General features: G+C 40.2%; 1 protein-coding gene and 1 pseudogene across 4 annotated transcripts; one reads left to right on the forward strand and one right to left on the reverse strand.

Annotated features, from left to right (window-relative positions):
• Nucleotides 1-2,708: 2,708 nt before the first annotated feature.
• Nucleotides 2,709-15,562, reverse strand: kpna5 (karyopherin alpha 5 (importin alpha 6)). 4 transcript variants are annotated; one of them, XM_040118165.1, is made up of 14 exons: nucleotides 13,318-13,556; nucleotides 11,486-11,619; nucleotides 10,633-10,734; nucleotides 10,358-10,457; nucleotides 9,659-9,753; nucleotides 9,071-9,202; nucleotides 8,103-8,191; nucleotides 7,916-8,015; nucleotides 7,620-7,783; nucleotides 6,240-6,318; nucleotides 5,993-6,118; nucleotides 5,777-5,904; nucleotides 5,192-5,370; nucleotides 2,709-3,465 (listed from the first exon to the last, which is right to left on the reverse strand). In XM_040118165.1, the coding sequence occupies exons 2-14, from the start codon at nucleotides 11,612-11,614 to the stop codon at nucleotides 3,278-3,280; spliced, it is 1,611 nt and encodes a 536-aa protein (XP_039974099.1). In that variant the 5' UTR covers nucleotides 11,615-11,619; nucleotides 13,318-13,556; the 3' UTR covers nucleotides 2,709-3,277. The 4 variants fall into 4 exon arrangements, with proteins under 4 accessions (XP_039974099.1, XP_039974098.1, XP_039974097.1 ...); XM_040118164.1 differs by lacking the exon at nucleotides 13,318-13,556 and adding an exon at nucleotides 15,500-15,562 and having other exon boundaries at nucleotides 3,360-5,370; XM_040118163.1 differs by having other exon boundaries at nucleotides 3,360-5,370; nucleotides 13,300-13,559.
• Nucleotides 15,563-19,305: 3,743 nt separating this feature from the next.
• LOC120784386 lies at nucleotides 19,306-20,182 on the forward strand (annotated as a pseudogene).
• Nucleotides 20,183-20,653: the final 471 nt, after the last annotated feature.

Below are 20,653 nucleotides of genomic sequence, written 5' to 3' on the forward strand. Positions count from 1 at the left end.
ACTGAGGAAGTTAAAATAGTTAATGAAAAGAACACCTCTCCAACTCGTAAGCAGGTGAGTGGGTCGATCATGCTTTGGGCTTGTGTTGCAGCCACTGGCGCAGTGAACATTTCAGTGGTAGAGGGAAGATTGGATTAAATTAAATACGAGAAAATTCTGGGAGAAAACATAACTGTCTGTAAAAAAGCTGAGGATGAAAAGAGGATGGCTTTTATAACAGGATAATGATCCCAAACACACCTCAAAATCCACAATGGACTACTTCAAGAGGTGCAAGCCGATGCTTTTGCCATGGCCCTCACAGTCCCCTGACTTAAACATCATCAACAATCTGTGGATAGACATCCGAAGAGGAGTGCATGCAAGACGGCCCAGGAATCTCACAAAACTAGAAGCCTTTTGCAAGGAAGAATGGGCGAAAATTCCCCAAACAAGAACTGAAAGACTCTAAGCTGGCTACAAAAAGCGTTTACAGGCTGTAATATTTGCCGAAGGGGGTGTTACTAATCACTGACCATGCAGGGTGCCCAAACTTTTGTTTTTTTGAAACTGTTAAAGGTGGAAATAAAGTAATCTTGCTTAAAATATTAAAGAAATGTGTCATCTTTAACTTCATGCCTACTCAAAATACTCAAATGCTCTATTTGCACTGACTAAACACAACATCTATCCAGTTGTAGTGGGCAGACATGAAGAACAAGCTAGCATAGCCAACAATAGCTTTTCAGCATTTAAATCGTCCTGGAAAATAAGCAGATGTCCTCTTATTTTACTGTTCCAGTCTGCTCTTACTAAACCAGTAAGTGTATCGACCAAAAATGAAATCTGCAATCATTTCATATGTCTGTTGGTTCTTTCTCTAATTACACATAATACAATTTCCTCCTAAAAATGAATGCAATTCTAAGGTTTTGTACAAAAATGATTCATTTTTATTTTGAGAGATTTATTGTAAAAACAAAAAAAAATTCTGGCCATACGAATTAATTTCATTAGTTAATTGCATTTAATTTGTATTATACAATAATTTGTATTATTTACATAAATAAGCGATACCTCAATTTTAAAACACTCCATTAGAAGTACAGTTTTTGCAAGAGTAAAATATACTTTAAGTACTCATCCTTTTGTCAATATAGCTCATAGAAATAGAGCTAATTTGAACTATATCTTTTCATCTTGGGTTGGTAAGTGTTTAACAATTTATCATATTGTGACCGTAGCTGTTAAATAAATGTAGTATAGTAAAAAGTACAATATTTCCCAACTCAATTCACCAGTAAACGTGAGTCAACTTAAAAAAACAACAACAAAAAAACAGTAAAGCAAGTGTGTATGGTTTGTAGCCCAACAGATCAATTTATTAATTCTTGTTACACAATGTAAGTGTGCATCCCCACACAGAGGGGCCAGGCATCATTACACACAGCCTGAGCTAGCTTCACTTTCAGATCTCTTTGATCCAGTCAGTGTTAGGAACCACAGACTGTGGCTGCATACAGTAATTCCCTCCTGTACATTTCTAGTGAGAGCCACAACAACACAGCAAATTAATTCCCAAAGAGGAGAAAACAAAAACACTACAAAAACCTAAAAAATGATATACAATTGTACAAACCAGAATTATTAGAAAACTATACACAATTAAATGTGCTTGATGTAATTTCTCCATTACAAATATTTTCCATTTCACATAAATATAGATTAATTTCCTGTTTGGTTGTCCACCAATTAATGTTGCTGTACTCAAATTTGTATGTATCGAAAAACTGTCAAATCATGGTTCAGGGGTGGAGCCAAAAGTAGGAACAAAAACAAAAAACATTGTGCTTTGATCTTAAGACTTCAACCACAAAATGAGAACATGGAGAGGGGAGAGAAAAAAAAAAAAAAAAAAAAAAAAAAAATCAAAAAGGTTCAGGGGAGACAAATTGCAAGGATGCATAAAGAGGAAGCAGTGATGGACTTGATATACTACAACTGCATATCAGCCAGGAAACATAATTGCATATCACACCTTCCTGCAGCCAATTACATACTTTTCACTTTCTTACATGTATATATAATATACAAGACCTCCCAAGTCTAATCCCATCACCTCAAGGAAATGATTGCATGCAGAAAAAATAATTTAAGGTATATCATTTTGATAGTTCAGAGTGACAAACTAGAAAACAGAACAAAGATCTCATTTAACTAGCAAGATTGTTGCACACACTGCACCCTGTAACATAGACAGCACCCATCCTGCTCTGATACTGCTTTCTGAAAAAAAAAAAAAAACATTTAAAATAAGCAGCAAAGACACTATTGAACAGCCAACACTATTACAGATTTAAAACTAACTTTGGCCAGTAGGCCAGTTACATAATCCAGGAAGCAGTTGCCCTCTGTCAGAGCTGGAGAAGAGAAAGAGTAGCTTCTCCACAGCTCTCAGAAGACAAATAAATAAAAGACCTCGAGTCTCAAGGTGCTTGTCAAGTCCTGCTAAAAAGGACAGGAGAGGAGAAAAACCCAGAGAGCAAATGCAGCTGCTTCAGACTTGGCAACAGCAGGACGTAAAGTAGTACTGTATGTACATCCACTACCTGCCAGACAGACTGCTGACAGGTCAGCCACTACACCCAAATCTCAATACCAAGGTTTTTATTCAAGATTGGATTTTAGCCATAATTTAAAAAAAATAAAATTTAAAATTAAAAAAAAAAAAAAAAAAAAGGGGGGGGGGTCAGTCTGATGCTCAGTTTATTTAGGGATTTTCTTTCCCTCTTTCCTCTTTCGGCTTCTTTATTTCTGATGACTGAAGAGGTAGTTTCACATTCAAAAAGGGATATGGGTGTTGATTTGGAGACACTAGTTTCTAATTGTAACATAAATATTATTAACTTCATTTAGAACGATAAAAAAAATATCACAGGAAGTCAAAGGAACATCATACTGTAGCAATAAGGAAAAAAAGAGAATTCTTCGTTAACATGGCATAGACATCTCATCAGTGGGATGGAAATCAGCAAAGCTGAGCTCTCCATTCAGGATACCACAGTCTTAAACAGTATTAAGGAGCCAAATGAGCTCTCACTTTCCATCTCAATTTTCACAAATCTCTTTGTCTCTCCAGAGTATGTGTTGTGTTGTGAAGGCATATTAGAGGTGGAGGTGTGGGGAGGAGCTGGTGGAGCTGGCCCAGCAGAGACTAGGTGAGGTCCCCGGAGAATTGGCAGGCCAGCAGGCCGAGGCTCAGAGACCAGGAAGAAGGGGCTGTGGAGGTGAGGTGGGGTTAAAGCTGGAAACCCTCCATGGGTCCTTCTTGTTGCTGGAAGACAAACTGGCCTTGACTCTGGTCAATTTGTGGAGCCAGGCTGGCGTCCTCCTCCTCCACGCCGAAGTAGTGTTCAATCAGGTCGAAAGCCTTCTGGTAGATCTCCTGGTTCTCGTGGCTCTGCAGGAACTCGATCTTGTCCAGGCCTGCAGGGGAGCACGCACACATACACAGTTCATTCTATTCAATTATTTTCAATTTCAATTCAGTATACTTTATTTGCATGAATGTCAGGTGAATGATATTACCAAAGCGTCAAGGATAATACAATTCAAGATCAGTTCATGGCTTTGTAGTGCCTTAAATCTCATAGTGTCTTGTCTATTTCTGTGCTACACTTCTATACTACTACACCACACCAGTTTGAAATACTGTACTTCTCTGATAAGCCATTTCCTGCATTGCAGTAGGGCTGCCATGATTAGTTGCCGTAATCAATGACATTGACATCAATATCTTAAACTGACGCATCTTTTTAAAAAATTTTTCTAAAAATGCTTCAATTCATTATAACATGTTTTTCTTAAACATCACTACGTTTTTGACTCCAGTCATTGGTCAGCTCCAGTCAGCGCTACAGTTTTAGAAAATGATGGTCCGCCTTGTTTCAGTATAAAAGTTTCTAAAGACCCAAGGCCTCGAAAGTAGTATTTCAGATTATCACAAAACAAAAAGGTGGTTTGTACACTATGCAAAGTTTCGATGGCATACCACAGCAGCAGTTGCGCTATGCTTGAGCACCTGAAGAGATAACACAGGCGTGCTAATTTTCCTTCTGACACCGCAAGTGTCAGAAGGAAAATTAATCATTTGGATAAATCAATTTATCGGTAAAATAGTCTGTAGATTAATCAATGCAGAAGTAGTTGTTAGTGGCAGGCCTATATTGCACTGACACTTTGTTCATTTTAACACAGTATTTTCTTCAGGCAAAGTTCTCACTTAGCTGTCTGAGGTAACAACAACAAGCAGAATTAAAAGGCCAATGAAGCAAAACATGCACAGGTAGTGATTCTTTTTTTTCAAACTGAGAATTTGTTTGTTACATGACCTGAAATGTAACCATCCATTACAAGGAAGGAAGTGCTATTAAATATTTCTAACGGTAAATTAGTTAGTTAAGTGAAGTGGATAGAGAAAGCCAGGTTGAATGAAAAAACTTTCACCATTGTGTAGGAAGCTTAATTTTATGTGATAAGAATGTAGGTGGTGACACTGGCTCACAAATACACTGAGACATCTCAGAGCTGTGTGTAGTTTCCACAGCGATTTGTCTATTTAGCTATTTGGAGGGTCAGGATGACTTTAAATGAAACTACTGCTGACAAGGTGAAAGCGATTACAAATAATTTTGGACTGGAAGAGCCTGATTCAAAGGTCAGACCTCTTTAATAATGTGCTTCTTTATTAGTTTACTTCGTCTTTTGCAGTTTATGCTATATTAATAATCCAAGTGGGAGTAGAACTAAACCTCAGATATGTATGTGCACATGGTGCTTGTGAGCTTTTTAGAAGAAGAAAAAAGAAAAGAAAAAAAAAAAAAAAAAAACACTTTTCTTGGTTCTGTCTGAATGTTTTGTATTGTAAGGAATGTGTGTGTATTATGTGTCACACATACTTTATCAGTTACTAGATTATTTCATTGGTGCATGTACCAGAAACAAGATAAGTGTATTATAACAAGAAAACTATTCAATGAGAGGCTGATCAGAGTAAAAAACCTGAATGTAACTGGACAGAATGTTGGCTCACTGAATGTAGCAGCAAAGAAAAAATGAAATTCCTGTCCCATCTGTCTAAGAAGCCAATGGTGTGAGTAATGTATTTTGTCCAGTTCTGGCATTTTAGCCATGATGTGCTGCAGAACTATACCGTAAGCTTCCTCAATAAGAGCACAGTACGGGTTGATGCCTGTTCCGTTCTGTTTGGCTTCTTGCTCTCCCAATCTAAGGATGTTCTCCAGACCGTTCAGAGACACCTGCACGATCTTAGAGTCCATCACTGTTAGAAGGTCACACATGGGTTTGATAGCATTCAGAGACACCAGATACCTGTTCACAAAAGGAGAATTGTTAATCAAATAAACCATTTCAATTTCTATTCAATTTAGTTTCATTAACTTGGCTATTGATAGTTTTGTTTATTGTTTTTTTAATTGCTCATTTTATTGTATTATTGATTTTTTTTTTTTAAACTTTCAAACTGTAAATACAAGCCTGTTTAATTTTAGATCATTACCAACAGGCAGATCTAACCAAATCAGTTGATCAATTCTGGAATACTGATTTATATTTTTTATTCAATGCACTGAATGTGTGGGAGTTGGAAAAAATGTGTACTGCATTCCTATAATTCCCGGTTACGCTCCCTGTTATCCAGGGAGAAATCTCAAATTCTCAGTGTTCCTCTGCCTTTGGTGCATCATTGAGAACCAGAGTGTGAAAGTCTTGTAAAAACCTTATCTGTGCAGGAGTGCCCCCAGAGGTGGCGTTAGTAATGGCCCATGCTGCCTCCTTCCTTGTGCGGAACTCAGCCTTCTGAAGGATCTCAATCAGTACTGGGAAGATGTTGGCATCAATCACATTCTGACAAGAGAAGAAACGTTGTCAGCTGCACTGAACAGCAGCCCTTCTTCAGAGATGAAACACTAAACACAGGTGAGGCAGCCTTTACCTGAATCTGAGCTCTGTTTCCTGCTGTGATGTTCGACACAGTCCAGCACGCCTCCTTCTTTATGGACTCCTTGGGACTGCTGAGGAGGTGGAGTAAACATGGCAGAGCTGAGCAGTTCAAGATTACCTAAGATGAATAACATGCAAACAGATATCAGAGGGCAAAATTTATATTAAATACTGTATTTGATCCCTTTAAATCCGTTTAAAAATTAAGTGAGGGAAACTGTGAGTAACTGAGCCTCTACCTGAGTCTGGATGTCATCTCCCGTTACAATGTTGCCAACCGCACGTAAAGCAGGAGAAACAACCTTATAGTCACTGTGCCTATAAAAAAATTCACAGTGCACAATGTTGAGATTAGAGTGTTGTTCTAAAATTCAGTTTTAGAGTTTTCACACTAAAACAAAACTGAAAATATTAAATTAAAAATGATCAGTTTTTCCAACAACGAACATCTTTACACTCTGCATGAATCTGCTAAAAACATGTGCATACATTAATTCAGGTTAGGGCTTTCTACTGACAAGAAGAACAGTAGAAAGGAACACTCCAGTATATTTTAACCTGACATATTTCCCATAAATGTGGCCATTGTGGCTCTATGGGTGGTACTACCTTCGTACTCGCCTGGCCCATTGTAGAGATTTTCGGAAACAAGGAGTGGTGCAGAACAATGTGTATCAGAGCAGGCAACCTGAACCTTCTACAGCTTTTACAAATTAATATTTTTCACATGAATCATTTCAAACATTTGTTTGAGTCTGAACCCAAACAGAAAGTAGCCATATGGAACTGCCGTTATGGCTGACTGCGCTGGGATCACAGGCGAGTACAAAGTTTTGTTATAAAAGCCTTTGCGGACTTTCACTGCTTGCCCTGATATACACTGTTTTACGTGAGTCCCTGTTTCCCTGAATCTCCACGAAGGATGATCAATAAAGCCAAAAAGGCCACAGTTAAACGCACAGTATGTAATTTCTGCTTCGAGGGGTCTCTCAATCGAAACAATCACAAAAGACTGAGTTTGGTGACTTCATGAAGTAGCGTGGGATCATGGGAGTTGGTGTCTTCACCACCATTGCCATCCTTAGACAGCTTCTCCTGGTTAAGGTTCCTTCAGTGTCAGTCGTTCAGGAGGTTTTTACAGTCAGCTGAATTATTCACAGATGTCTCCTCCTCTCCAAAACAAGTGGCCCCAGTGACTAAATTTGGTAAAAACACTGACTACACATTTAAAAAAAAAAAAAAGTCAGTGTTTCTCTGACACTGTTCATAAGGCACAGGAATTCTCGGAGGGGCAGTTGTCTGAGAGCTGAGCTGCCACTGTCATTTGTTCAGCTTGGTTCTCTGATAACTTGTCAGATGACTAAAATCCTTCATTCAGTTAAATTATATAGTTATAAACGACGAAGATCTTTTTTGTTTTTCAGTATAAATATGATAATACATTCTGGAGTGTCCCAAGAGAATAATGGACTCCATAATTTTATTGTAACAGGACACCTGGTCATGCATTGTCACATACATGTCAGCTTGATATTTTGACAATTCAACTTGGCCTGCTCTTCCTCTAGTAAATCAAGAACTAACTACTCTCCTATAATGTGGACCTGTCAGTATCTTACATGAGCAGCTCCACCAATCTGCGACAGACCCCAGAGTCAATGACCGTCTGGATCTTTTCATTTGGACCATCAGAAAGGTAGGACAGAGCCCAGCAAGCATCAGCCAGCACATCTGGATCACTACTGAACAGAAGTCTGGACAGCACACTGAGACAAGGAGACACCTGACAAACACCAGAGACAAGGACATAAAAAAAAAAAAAGGGGTCCAGTTTAATACCAGAGCTTGTACAAAAATTAATTCTGAGAGCAGAAATAAGGCCTTATTCCAGTTTAGTCATGACAACTGGACTCACCCTGGCAAAATCTGGTGGCGGGTTCTTCCCTCGGCATAGGTTTGACAGAGCCCACACTGCATTCCGGGTTGTTGTGAGACGATTGGATTTAGCGAGTAGCCTGGACATGACAACAAGGGATCCAGTTGTTGTAATGTATATAATGTACTATTTGAAACATTCAGACAGACAGAGGAAGGACACTTACTGCTGTAGAGACGGCAAGATGCCACAGTTGAGCACATAGTCTCTGCACTCAGCATTATCTCCTGCAATGTTCCCCAACGCCCACACAGCCTGAAACACAACACACAGTCACTTAGTGGTTGTGATATCAAAGTCTATCAGTCTATTCCACTACTGGAACTTAGTAACCCATAGCATAGTGTATCCATTGTCATAGGTTCCTCTTTTTGTTTCCACTGAACCCCCCCACTTCGGGGGCAAGTCCCCGAACCTAAATTTCAGCACTGCTCAGGAGGTGATATTAAATCAAAGTTCCAGGTACTCTCAAGGGAAAGAAAGGCAGCAGCTTTTTTGTAACACCACAAACAAGGCAATTAATAATGCAGGACATGTGTTTTAAAAAAGCACAGCAAGGAAGGTTCATTATACAGGTGAGTATTGGAAAAGAACTAATGCTGTAATATTACATATTTTCTGCAAATCTAATCAGAAACTGTTTCTGGATAAAAGAACCAGACATTCCTGTCTGTCTGTTTCCAATTGTCAAATCAGCAAATTCAACTATTCAATAAATTATGAGTCATCTTCATCACACTGATGCAAAAACCTGACAAAAGTCCAATAATACCTAATATGACAAATCAATCCTGGTTACTGATTTGAAACATGGTGTAATACCACCAGAAATATTAAATAAATGTACATCCTTTCATGGTATATATCGCTGTATTATCCATCTCTTAGTGGTTGCTTTTGTCCAATCAGCTGTAGAAAGGCTTTCTTTTAGTTTCTGAATGAAGGAGAGAACTATCAGCCATCTATTGCACAGCCTACTTGATATTTGTCACTGTAAAACAGTAATCTTGCATTTTGAGGCAAGAGCTTCAACACTGCATGTAGAGAGCATCTGTTTTAACAAAGACACATTTAAAATGTTTTATGGTTTAACACTTTTGCCCATGTTTAATATGTTATCTTGTAGCCTCACACCTGTTCCTGGACATCCTCGTACTCAGAGTTCAGCAGCTCAATGAAAATGGGAACAGCTCCTGTTTCAATGACCACCTTGGTGTGCAGGAAGGTACCAGAAGCGATGTTGGTTAGTGCCCACGCTGCCTCAAACTGTACGAAACACACACATAATACACACATGGCACTTCAATCAATCCACAGTCTGAAATGACCACCCAGCAAGTTAAAAACATGACAGTTGTTCCTGGGCAAGTACAAATGGATAAACCAATATAAAAAATATTATCCTCTATACTGCTTAATCGACATTTCATATATATTAAACACATTCACTACTCTGACTGATAGAAGCTCTTGTGGATAGGAACATTTGAGATGTACCATGTCTCTGAGAGCCAGAAATTGAATTCTGGATACTGCTCACATCCCATGGTGAACACAAAATGTGTTTTCAGTAACACATCTATTAGAAAACCATAGTTTTTTATCTGACAGTGAAACCATTCAGGCTTCACCATCAGATAAATCAGTAAAAAGATGTCTGATATGTCATGCTGATCATAGCTTCATGCACACAGGCCGTGTGCGGTGCTGTGGAGCTCTTACCTGCAGCGTGCAGTTTTCACTCCTCTTCAGGAACTCCACAAAACGATTCACAACACCAGGAGTGGAAATGACCTCATCTATGGGTGGGTTTGGTTCTGTGCAGAGGAAAAAAATCAGATCTCATCTCTTATTGAATGTAACCTGATTCAAAAAATGAAAGAGATTTAAAAGAAGGCAGTGGTTCTGATCAACTAATGTGCATGGAGAGATTATAGGCCTGTATAACTTGTTGTTCAACATAAAGTGTACTTGGATATAAAGCTAACTTGTAATATGACACTAACACAAACCATTAGAGAGTTAAGTGATTCTACTTGACTCTACTGCTCAGGCAGGTGAAACCTTACTGAACAGTATCTAGTTGATCGCCCAAATTTGTGTATTTTTCAAAAATATCAAGACTCTCTTTTTTGTATCTTGTATCTTTTAATTACTTAAACTTAAATAGTTGCATCTTCGGTGGTTGCGACTGATGCATTTCAGCATTATCATCATCATTTTTCAACCAGTCTGTTCACTTATGATGTTACTAATGCATCCGAAAGCTGGCGCTTTATTCATTCAGTTTAATCTCTGTTGTATTAATCAATAAAGGAGTGGTAAAAAAAGATACTTAAATAAAGCCATGAGAGATTATTACTTGAAATTCAGATCAAATAATTTATATAAATATTAGGATTCCCAGGATGCAACACAAACCTTTGGAGAGTAATTTCCTGAATTTCTGTGTAGCAATTAGCTGCTGGTCTGGGTCTTCTGAAAAAATCATCTGAACCATTTCTGGAGTTATTACCCCATCCTGCACAAAAATCAACATTAGATATCATTAGAACGATGTTCAAATCAGTTTGTAGCCAAGCACAATAATAAAAACAAATGAGCTTAGTCAGATAAGGTTGATATTGGGGCCTCAACTATGAATACATTCAAGGAAGGAACACAACATTAAACTCAACTCAACATAAAACACTTACACCTGCAACAGGTACTGTGGAGCTGATGTCTGGATCCTGGATTGGACATTCCAGCATTGAATCATCTTTTGAAGGTACACATACATTTCTCCTCTTAAACAGCTGTGGGCACAGAGTCAAGGTCACATGATTAACCTGGTGTTTATATTTTATCACCTTGGCTTGATGAACAGATGGTGAAACTATTAATTAATTTATTATTTTGTACAGAGACAAAATTACAAAAATTGTGTCACTTTCCAATAACTTATGGACCTAACTGTAGATCAGATGGTGTGGTGATTAACAAGTACACTCTCAGCCAGCCACATCACTGGTCTAATCGGTCTGAAAAAGCTGTGCCAATCACAGTGAAGCATGACAATAACCAATCAACAGTTGGAGAAATTACTATTTCAGGAAATCATACTGTCTGGATGGAGCAGAGTGGCACCACAAATCTGTAGCCAAAAGCAGATGGTGTAGGGTTTTTTTTTTGTGTTTTTTTTAAAGAAGTAAGTAGTATTTATATCTGTTTAATACCTAAAACAGTTATTTTTGTTAAACCCCTTGGATTAAAGATGAATATCTACAATTCAATCACATCTTGATGGTTTTGTTTCAAATCCACTGTGGTAGTGTACAGAGGCAAAATTATGAAAATTGTGTCAGTGTCCAAATACTTATGGCAATACTATATATTCCACCTCAGCCAGCCCTTTTGCACTTTGCATTGCTGCATAAACATAAACCAAAATGACAGGTGCACCCAAGACCTACCACTTTGCATTTGCAGTTGCACTTATGCAATTAAAATAGAGCCCTAATGTAAAAAGGGTTTTAAACAAGTGGTTCAAGGTGAAAGAGTGTTTACCTGCTCCTCTCTTTTCTGTTTGCGTAGCTGGATTCCTTCCTCCTCTCTTCTTCGACGCATCTCCTGAGGATTCAAAGCTTTGTTCTTATAGCTCTTCATCCTGTAGCTGTCTTTCCCTGGACTCGCCATTGTGTCTGAAGAGTCAGGGTGAAAGACATGCAGTTATGGTCAAGGTGCATTCGTTCATTAAATGTTGAGGATCTATGACTCTATGACAGCATTTTGTTCAAGACAGCAAAACTTTAATACTAATTATTTTTAATTAATTTAAACAGGGTAAGTTGATTGAGTATGCATGCTTTTTTTTTTTGTTTAAACAGCAAAACTATTTACTGTTATGCTACAAAATAAATAATATTACAAAAAACAAACATCAACAGTAAAGAATACTGACTCTTCTACAGGGAGGTATGGGACAATTATTGAAAATAGTCGTGTAGGTGGCTTTGCAGATTGTTATTACTTAAGTTCCATTACATTTATTTTTCAGGAACTAGGAACAAAAGAGTAATTTCAAACAAGATAAGAGGCAGTTTGTTTCAGATTTATCAACTAGATACCCAAAAATTACAGATATAAAGTAAGTCCATACAATCACTACAAAATACAATAAAAACAAATACAATACTAATTGCACTGTAGAATGGGTCCCAGAGACACATTTCTATCATACCCTGACACCTATTCAATGTCTGATACAGGATTTGTGACGCATCAGTCAGACACTGGAGTCACTCGAGAGGAAAATGAATTAGTTACAGCGACAGTTACAACACTATCATTGCAGACAGAGACAATACACTGTATATAATTTATATTAATGGTGATCAAGACTGGGCCCAGAACTGTTCCCTGCTGCACTTATATAGTAACTGGCAGATGTAGAGATTGGTCCAGCCCAATAGTCACACCCATTTGTGTCTGAGATACAGCTCTGAAACCAATTAAAGCTGACCGAGGAGAAGAAATAAATAAAGAATGGATTGACTGGCTTTTGATAAATCTCAGAATATGGAGATACCGTGTTTATATAAAGTAGTCTACACCAACAACAGCATGTAAAGCCAAGCTAAGAGCTGAGATGGTGCAATGCTCGACTCTACATCCAGACTGATGTGGACTTCATTACTTTTTGATGATGAATAACTAGTAATTTGAGATTTTTGAAAGGCACCACAATTTGGAAATTAGGCAACATTTAAAGTGGCTGTAATCTCCATCTCTATTATACAGATAGACCACGAGTCGGTTTCCAATCAATGAGGATTTTCAAAGTTTGTATCACCCAGCATTGTATGATTTTGCGCTGTGGGCGATGAAGATGCAGACCACAACACGTTCATGCGAGCCAACGCTGAAGGTCCTGTTCGCTGAAGGGTCGTGCATGGTGACAGACAGTTACATCTCTAGTCTTAAATAACACATGTAGGAGGCTTCTACGGTGTAGGCCGTGTTAAGCAGCGTTACACCAGCGGTCCCCGCACAGGAAAGGAGGTCGTGCTCAACTCCCTCCAACAACCAGCTAGCTTTAAATGCTAACAGTCATGGCTGACATGGACCGAACCTGTTCAGCCGAGGACCAAAAGCACATACTTAAGACTAATGATCCAGTAGCACTTTGTTCAGTTGACTTTACTGATACCTTTCCGGGCAACACAACAACATGGGTTTGGGCTGTTCGTGGTCAGTTACTAGCTTCATGGCTAGTTCCTCAGCTAACGCTGCGTTGTGTCACATATCTCGGTTGTATTTTGTTTCAATGACAACCACATCAGCTTCAACAGCACACTCTCATAACACTGAATCTTACTCACTGAATATATCTGATTTACCTGAAGATGCGTACAGTTTGTTTAATCGCTACAACCTCTGCTGCTCTCCCTCCGTTTCCAGGAGCAAAATGGCGTCCTGTTAAAACTCTACCAGTAAGCCCCTCGCGTCAACAATACCCTGAGTTACTTCCGTCAGCTGTGTTAGGTCATCCCGCCAGGTTTAACAAACTCTCATATTAACCCTTTACTCTGAGTTGATGACCCTTGAAATGGGAAATCCCGAGTTTTTGGTTCCAGAACAGCTGATCTGAGTTATCTGTGACCATAGCAAACAGAGAGAGAAGAAGAAACAAATCATGAGCTCCTATTTAAGCAATGTATTTAACTTTTACATCACGTTTAGTAGTAAGTTTGATATTAAATTAAACTTTAAGAATTTGGGAATAAAGTTGGCAAGTTTCAAGTCAATCTGAGAAACCAATAAACTAAAATAAGTAAACAAATCTGTGGAAAAAGCTAGCTACCTTGCAAACTAACTGGTAACAGCACCAACCGTCAACTCTCAGCTACCCACTGCCATGGAATCTCAGACCTAGACCAGGACATAATTACTAAAAAGGACAGCAAAAGGAGGAGAAAAGTAACAACAAATATAAGCCAGGGAAAGAAACAAGAATATGAATTATTATCATCTACAGACCATTCCTGAAGGATAGGAACATTTTTATTTAAAGAAAAACTGGACTTCTGGTACATCCATGTAAAGACATAGGTGTACCACTTAGCTCTGTATATAAATAAAACTGAGAACACAGCAGTAATTTTTCTCCATTGGAAAGTGTAGCCAAAACAGCTACAACCAAATAGATGGAGTCTAGATAGTCTGTTGATCCACTACTAAAGGGATATGACCAGTGAAGCAGAGAGAAAGAAATACAGAAGCAAGCTGGTCAGAGACCACCCTGAGAAACTCAGAGAAGACTTTAAAACAGCATTAATTACAGACCTGGCATTCTTTACGGAGCACCCAGGAGCTTGGCATTCCCCTCTCGATGAATAATATAATGACCTTAAAAGTGATGGGCAACAAACGCATCTGACAGCTATTTAAAGACACCGCACCAAAATTCAACATCAGTCTTCACAACACAGGCACAGTGATGGTTCATGGGTCTCAGGCAAAACTGGAAGAGACTTGAGCAGACTGAAAACTCTTGCTGGTGGGAAAAGTCCTCTGTGCCTTTAGCAACAGCAGCTACAGCTCCATCAGACTCAAACACCCAGATTTCAACTACCAGACTTACAGTTCCATCAGATTCAACCGATCAGCCTTCAGTTCCTAGCACTACTGCTCCAACCTGCCATGTCCACACAGTCTCCAGCACCCCTCCACCAGCCCGCTTCAACAGCCCCCACACACCCAGGACACACCAGTGTCAGTGCAGTGCATTCGGGAGCGTCTCTCCCTTCTAAAAGTGGAGAAAACAGAATTCAGAAAGAAAGAAACTGTTGGAGTCTGACAAAATTCAGCAGCTGAAAGACGAAATGAAACTGAAATGAGCTTCATTGAACAAATTAAACTATGTCAGATGAGAAAGGATATGGAGCAGAGAGACACACCTGAGTGACCCTGACAATATCATCATCCACTCTGTAACAGAGTGCCACAAATGAGAGAGCGTGGCAGAAGCCATCATCAAGGTGGCTCAGACAGCACACTAGGGCTAACATCATCATCTACACACTGCATCACTAAACAAAATCCACACAGGCGTCCACCTGGACCGGGACTACGTCTGGATGCTAGTTGCTGAGGACCTGAGAAGGACAAGAGCCGACAGAGAGCCTCCAGTCCCACACCCCACCACAGGACAGCCACAGCCCAACCATGGATAGCAGCACAAATCAAACTGGCCAAAGAAGAGGAGACTGCAATTTGGAATGCACACCCCAGCAGACCCTAGCCTACAAAAGCCCAACCCACCAGAACTCAGTAAACCAGAGTCCAGCTAACCGGAGCCCAACCCAGCAGAGCCCCACCCAAATTGGGCAGGCAGTGGAGCCAGACCTTGAGAGCACATATCTGGAGCAGCACACTATGCAGAAGCACAGCCTGACATGGATCAAGACATGCCACTCCCTGGGATGCAGGCTACCTATGCACAGGTACTGGCCAACTACTCAGACATCAGACATACATTGCTAGGCTTCGTTGTAGTTTGGACTCTGAGACAGCACTCACACTAGAGGTATTCAAAGGTTCAAAAGCAGGTTTATTGTAGACTAGTAGTGGTGAGGGTTTGGGGGTAAAGCCAGGAAAAACAGTGGAGCAAAGCAGGCAGGGATTAATAGGTCTTCGGCAGAAGTTGCAGACAGACATGGAGCTTGGCAAGGCAAACAAACAGAAGCAGCGACAGAGAATGGACCATTTGGCAAACTGAATGATCTGGCGAAGACTACAGTGAAGAACTGGGGTGTTTATAGTGCAGGTGTTGAGTGTTTAGTGGATGGGTTTCAGGTGTGTAGGTGGATTGGTGGCAGGAGGAAACCAGATAGCCATGCCCAAACAGACACACAAACACACACAGACAGGGAGAGAGACAAACTGGGGACAAACAAGAGACACAGGAGAGGGGAACACAGCTTTAAACAAAGGAAATAACAGAAAGGCACAGCCTAACCTTAACTAGGCTGTTGCCTGCTCTTTACTTCCTGATTGTATTTTGTACTTTCTGTATTGAATCATCATTGAATTAAATTTATATTTCAACATACTGTTTTATGAGCCATTATATATGATCTATGTGTGTAATTGATTATTATTATGATTCACCAGTGGGACAAAAACATCTGCATGGCATCACCTAGAGAAAGGTCTCATCACTGGCTGTACGATATCAGTGTCATTGTTTGCCTTGGCGATGAACATTCTCATCAAGTCAGCAGAAGTGGAATGTAGGGGCCCCCTGTCAGTGTCTGGCACACGTTAACCATCTTGGAGAGCCTTCATGGTAGACCTGACTGTCACAGCATCAGCAGTGCCAGAATGCCAGTGGTACCTCCAAGGGCTACAAAGGCTCATTATATGGGCAAAACTGAGTTTAAAGCCAAACAAATCCAGGTCCTTGGTCCCAAGGAAGCGAGGGGTGTCTGACAAACACTTCTTCTCTTTTGGAGGAGTCCAGATTCCATTGGTGTCGAGGAAGCCTGTGAAGAGCCTGTGGAAAATCTTCGACCGCACCTTGAGAGACACTGCATTGGTCCAGTCAACTCGTATGGAGCTGAAAGTATGGCTATCAGCAGTGGATAAGTCAGGACTTCCAGGGAAGTTCAAGGCATGGATTTATCCGCATGGTATCCTGCCAAGACTTCTCTTGTCAATGCGGATATATGAAGTTCCAATGACCATCTTGGAGGGCTTCGAACAAAACATCAGTCAGTTCCTTCGCAGATGTGCCTGGCATGAGGTTCTTTGGAGCACATCTTGAGCTGCTGCCCACAAGCCATGGGAGAGGGGAGGTACAGGTGCCGCCATGACCAGGAGCTGATTGCAGTAGCTGACACTATCTGCACCAGAATCCAACAGAGCAAACATCAGCTCCTAACAAGACACAACATCAACTTTGTCAGGATGGGAGAAAAACCCCAGGTGGAGCTCAGGGCCTCAACTTGGCTGCTAGCATCAGCTTTCAGACTGGCAGCTGAAAGTTAGCAAGTGGTTAGAGCCACCAAGAACATCACTGAAGCTGTAGAACAAGCATTGAGGTGGCTGTGGATTGAGAGGGGTGATCCATGGTGTGGAGTGCTACTTGGACACAAGCTGGGCACTGATCAACCCCAGCTTGGTTGACTGAATGAGGGTGTCTGATTATCTAAGACCTGAAATACCCTATGACCCCGGGTTCATCACTGATGATTTGTCCAAGTTGCGCTATCTGGTGTTTCAGAAACTATTCATGAAATCGCTATCTATTAGCTCATGTTACATTCAGACTCTGTACTCTTCAGCTTTTGGACTAAAGAGCATAGACTCAGAATTCATCTCTAGCATTAAAGGTTGTGTTTAGTGTTTTTTTTTTAACTCGGAGGTGTTCAATAAAAGCTGTGAAAATATGAAATCGCTTACTACTTTCATTGCTCTTGCTCCTGAACAACAAGATGGCCCCTCAGCTTTACAAGTCAGTAAAAATTTGATCCGGTTTCTACGTTGAAACCAGAAAACCAATAGGCACGGCAGCTAAGTTGTCTGGTTGGGTAAGACAGTGTAAACAATCTTGTGTTACTAACTGTAATTGTAAGACAGAAAGTTATGGTATCAGTTGTGTTGAAGAGCAAGTACTTTGCAATTTTAGATGGTCTTTGCATGTTTTAGGTACCACTACTGTTTTAACTGCATTGTGCCGGCTAATGGCTAACAGTAAACTAGCGGAGTGTGTGTGGGCGAGCGAGAGTGAGGCAGTGATGGTATGGTTGCTGTAAGGGCAGATAAAGGTGTGCTTGGAGCGGAGCTAGTTGATTAGTATAAACTGAGAGTGGCTGTACATGCATATTACTGTCCACATTTTGCATCATACTGATTCTACAGCCATTTTTACCGTAGCGTTCTGCCAAATCTCATCCCAGGCCACCTTGTGAGTTGATCTGTGCCTAGCCTATCAGAGCATTTGCTGATGAATAGTGGGCGGTTACTTCCGCCTACCAGTAAAACCTGCCCATGTATGATTGGGACAGAAAGAGGCCCACAGAAAAGAGGGGTAAAATCAAATTAACACTATTTTTTGTTAACACCATGACTGAAGTGTTTAATAGACACACATAAATGGTAAAGATATAACTATAAGTGTTAAAATATGGGACATTTAAAAGACCAGGCCCAGGGTAATGTCCTTTTGACTGTATTATAAACTTCTCCAGATCGGTGTAGGGGATAAACTTTATGACATAATTAAGTTTAAAAATGTCAGTAATAAATGTGAAGTAAAAATTGGCAAAACTACAGATCTCTTAACTGAAGGGAGAGGCATCTTTCAGGGTACCAGCTTATCTCCAACTCTATTTAACATCTACATTGATGACCTAGCAGTTGGAGCAATCTGGAACCCCTGGCTTAATCCTTAACAATAAAGAAGTTAAACTCTGCCAATGCTTATGACCTGGTGTTGCTGTCACCCACACAACAAGGGCTACAGCAGCATCTGGACCTCCTGGAGCAGTACTGTCAGAACTGGGCCTTGACAGGCAATTTTAACAAATCTGAAATCACGATCTTCCAAAATAAGCCCACGAAACCAAAATGGTTCACGAAACCAAATACCAATTCAAATTAGGAAACACCCATCTAGATTGCTCAAAATCAGGGCCTCAGGTAACTTTGGTCTAGCAATGAATGCACTGAAACAGAAAGCATGTATAGAATTTTATTTAATTAGAAGAAAATGTTACAAAATAGACATTCCAATCAGAATTTGGACTAAAATATTTGTAATCCAACCAGTTAGGGTATTGGAGTTTTTGGGGGTCCACTCAGTCTTCAGGACTACACTAGATGGGACAAGCATACCATAGGGGCCTCCATGCAGAATTCTGTAGGTCCAATCAAAAATCCAAAGAAAAACCCCGACCAGTGCATGCAGAAGAGAATAAACCCATTACCCATTGCTTATTAACATTCAAAAAAAGAAGACTTAAATTTCGGTTACATCTCAAATTGAGCCCCCAAGAAACACTGAGGTTTCATGCACTACAAACCCAAGAACTGAACCCCTGAAAGAGTCCCTTCTGTCAGCTGGTCCCGAGCATTACTGACATGCCGTGGGTAAGCTTATTGTGTCATTCCGGTTGCTGGGAGCAAGTTTTGCTGCTCTGCCTCTACCTAGTTAATTTTATTATTTTCTTCATTACAGTGGCTAATTACCCGTTGTACATGCAAACCTACACTAGTTCTGCTCAGTCACTCTTAGCTCTCCCCTTCTTTTAGCAAATTTTTCGCCACATCACAGTTTTTTACAAGCTATTAAGATCTGCTAGTTACTTGCTTAGCAGTCAGTGATGGCTTCTCTCTCCTTCTCCCTCTCCTGTCTCCTTTGCTCGGTGTGTTTTATATTCAGTTATTCCTCTGCCTCCTTTAGCGATAATAGTACATGTAATAAATGCAGTTTATTTACAGTGGTGATTGCTGGCTGTGGTAGTAAGCCAGGCCCCAGTAGTTGGTGCGAGACAACCCAGTGTTACACCTGCTTTGACCCCGGCATCTCCTTAGCAGCTGGGAAGCCAGGGCGGCGGGCTGGCTGTCCGTAACAATAAGCATAGCCCTAAGCAGAAGCCCATGGTTCACCACTAACCAATTCACGTTTTCAAACAGATACTCCCCACTCAGTGACACACTCGCTGAGAAACCAACTCTGTTTATTGGCAGCTCTATCTTGAGAAACGAGAATTTAGCAGCACCGACAACCATAGTCAAATAGATTACTGGGGCCAGAGTGGGCGAGGTTTAATCCTATTAAAATCTGCTGGCTTAGGATAAATTTAAGTATAGTAAGATTGTTATTCACGTCAACGGTAATGACACACAATTACTCCAACTGGCAGTCACAAAAATTAATGTTGAGTCAGTGCATATATATGCAAAGACAATGTCAGACTCTGTAGTTTTCTCTGGGCCCCTGTCTAATCTTACCAGTGATGACATGTATAGTCGCATGTCATCATTCTAAAGGCCCCTGCCTAATCTGACCAGTGATGACATGTATAGCCACATGCCATCATTCAACTGCTGGTGTCCAGCAAACGGCTTTCTAGATAATTGGGAGACTTTCTGGGGAAGACGTGGTCTCATTAGGAGAAAGGCATAGATCCCACACTGGATGGAACAGCTGTCAAATCTAGAAATCTGACCGAATTTATTAGAAAGCCACAACCATGACAACCCAGAATTGAGACCAGGAGGCAGAGTAGCGGTCTTACACGCCTCTCTGTGCTTCCATTACATCAGTTACCCACCCAAAAACCCATAGAGACTGTGTCTGCCCCCTGACCACCTAAATTAATGAAATCAAAAGGAAATAGAAGAGAATATTATTATTAAAATATTAATATTAAAAACGTAATATAAATTAAGACAACCACCGCAAAAGTAAAAACAAAACAGGAGAATTAAATCTCTTAAACATTAGACCTCTGCCATCTAAGGCTGTATTAGGAAACAATCAAAAATCCGATCACCATATCAGATCATCATATTGATTTAATTTGTCTTCCTGAAACCTGGTTGTGTCATGATGAATATGTTAGCTTAAATGAATCCATCCCCCTGTCATATTAATACTCACATTCCTCAAGGCACTGGCTGAGGAGGTGAAGTTGCAGCTATTTTTAATTCAAGCTTATTAATTTA

The sequence above is a fragment of the Xiphias gladius genome, chromosome 22 (genome assembly GCF_016859285.1).
Source record: "Xiphias gladius isolate SHS-SW01 ecotype Sanya breed wild chromosome 22, ASM1685928v1, whole genome shotgun sequence".
In the NCBI taxonomy this organism is placed as follows: Eukaryota; Metazoa; Chordata; class Actinopteri; order Istiophoriformes; family Xiphiidae; genus Xiphias; species Xiphias gladius.

Bases quoted from the DNA above. Each gene is read 5' to 3' on its own strand.
- kpna5 (XM_040118164.1), bottom strand. From the start codon at position 11,614: ATGGCGAGTCCAGGGAAAGACAGCTACAGGATGAAGAGCTATAAGAAC. The intron at 10,458-10,632 runs GTAAGTGTTTTA...ATTTTTGTGCAG, and splicing joins CCACAGTACCTGTTGCAGGT to GATGGGGTAATAACTCCAGA. The intron at 7,784-7,915 runs GTGAGTCCAGTT...GGTGTTTGTCAG, and splicing joins CGCCACCAGATTTTGCCAGG to GTGTCTCCTTGTCTCAGTGT.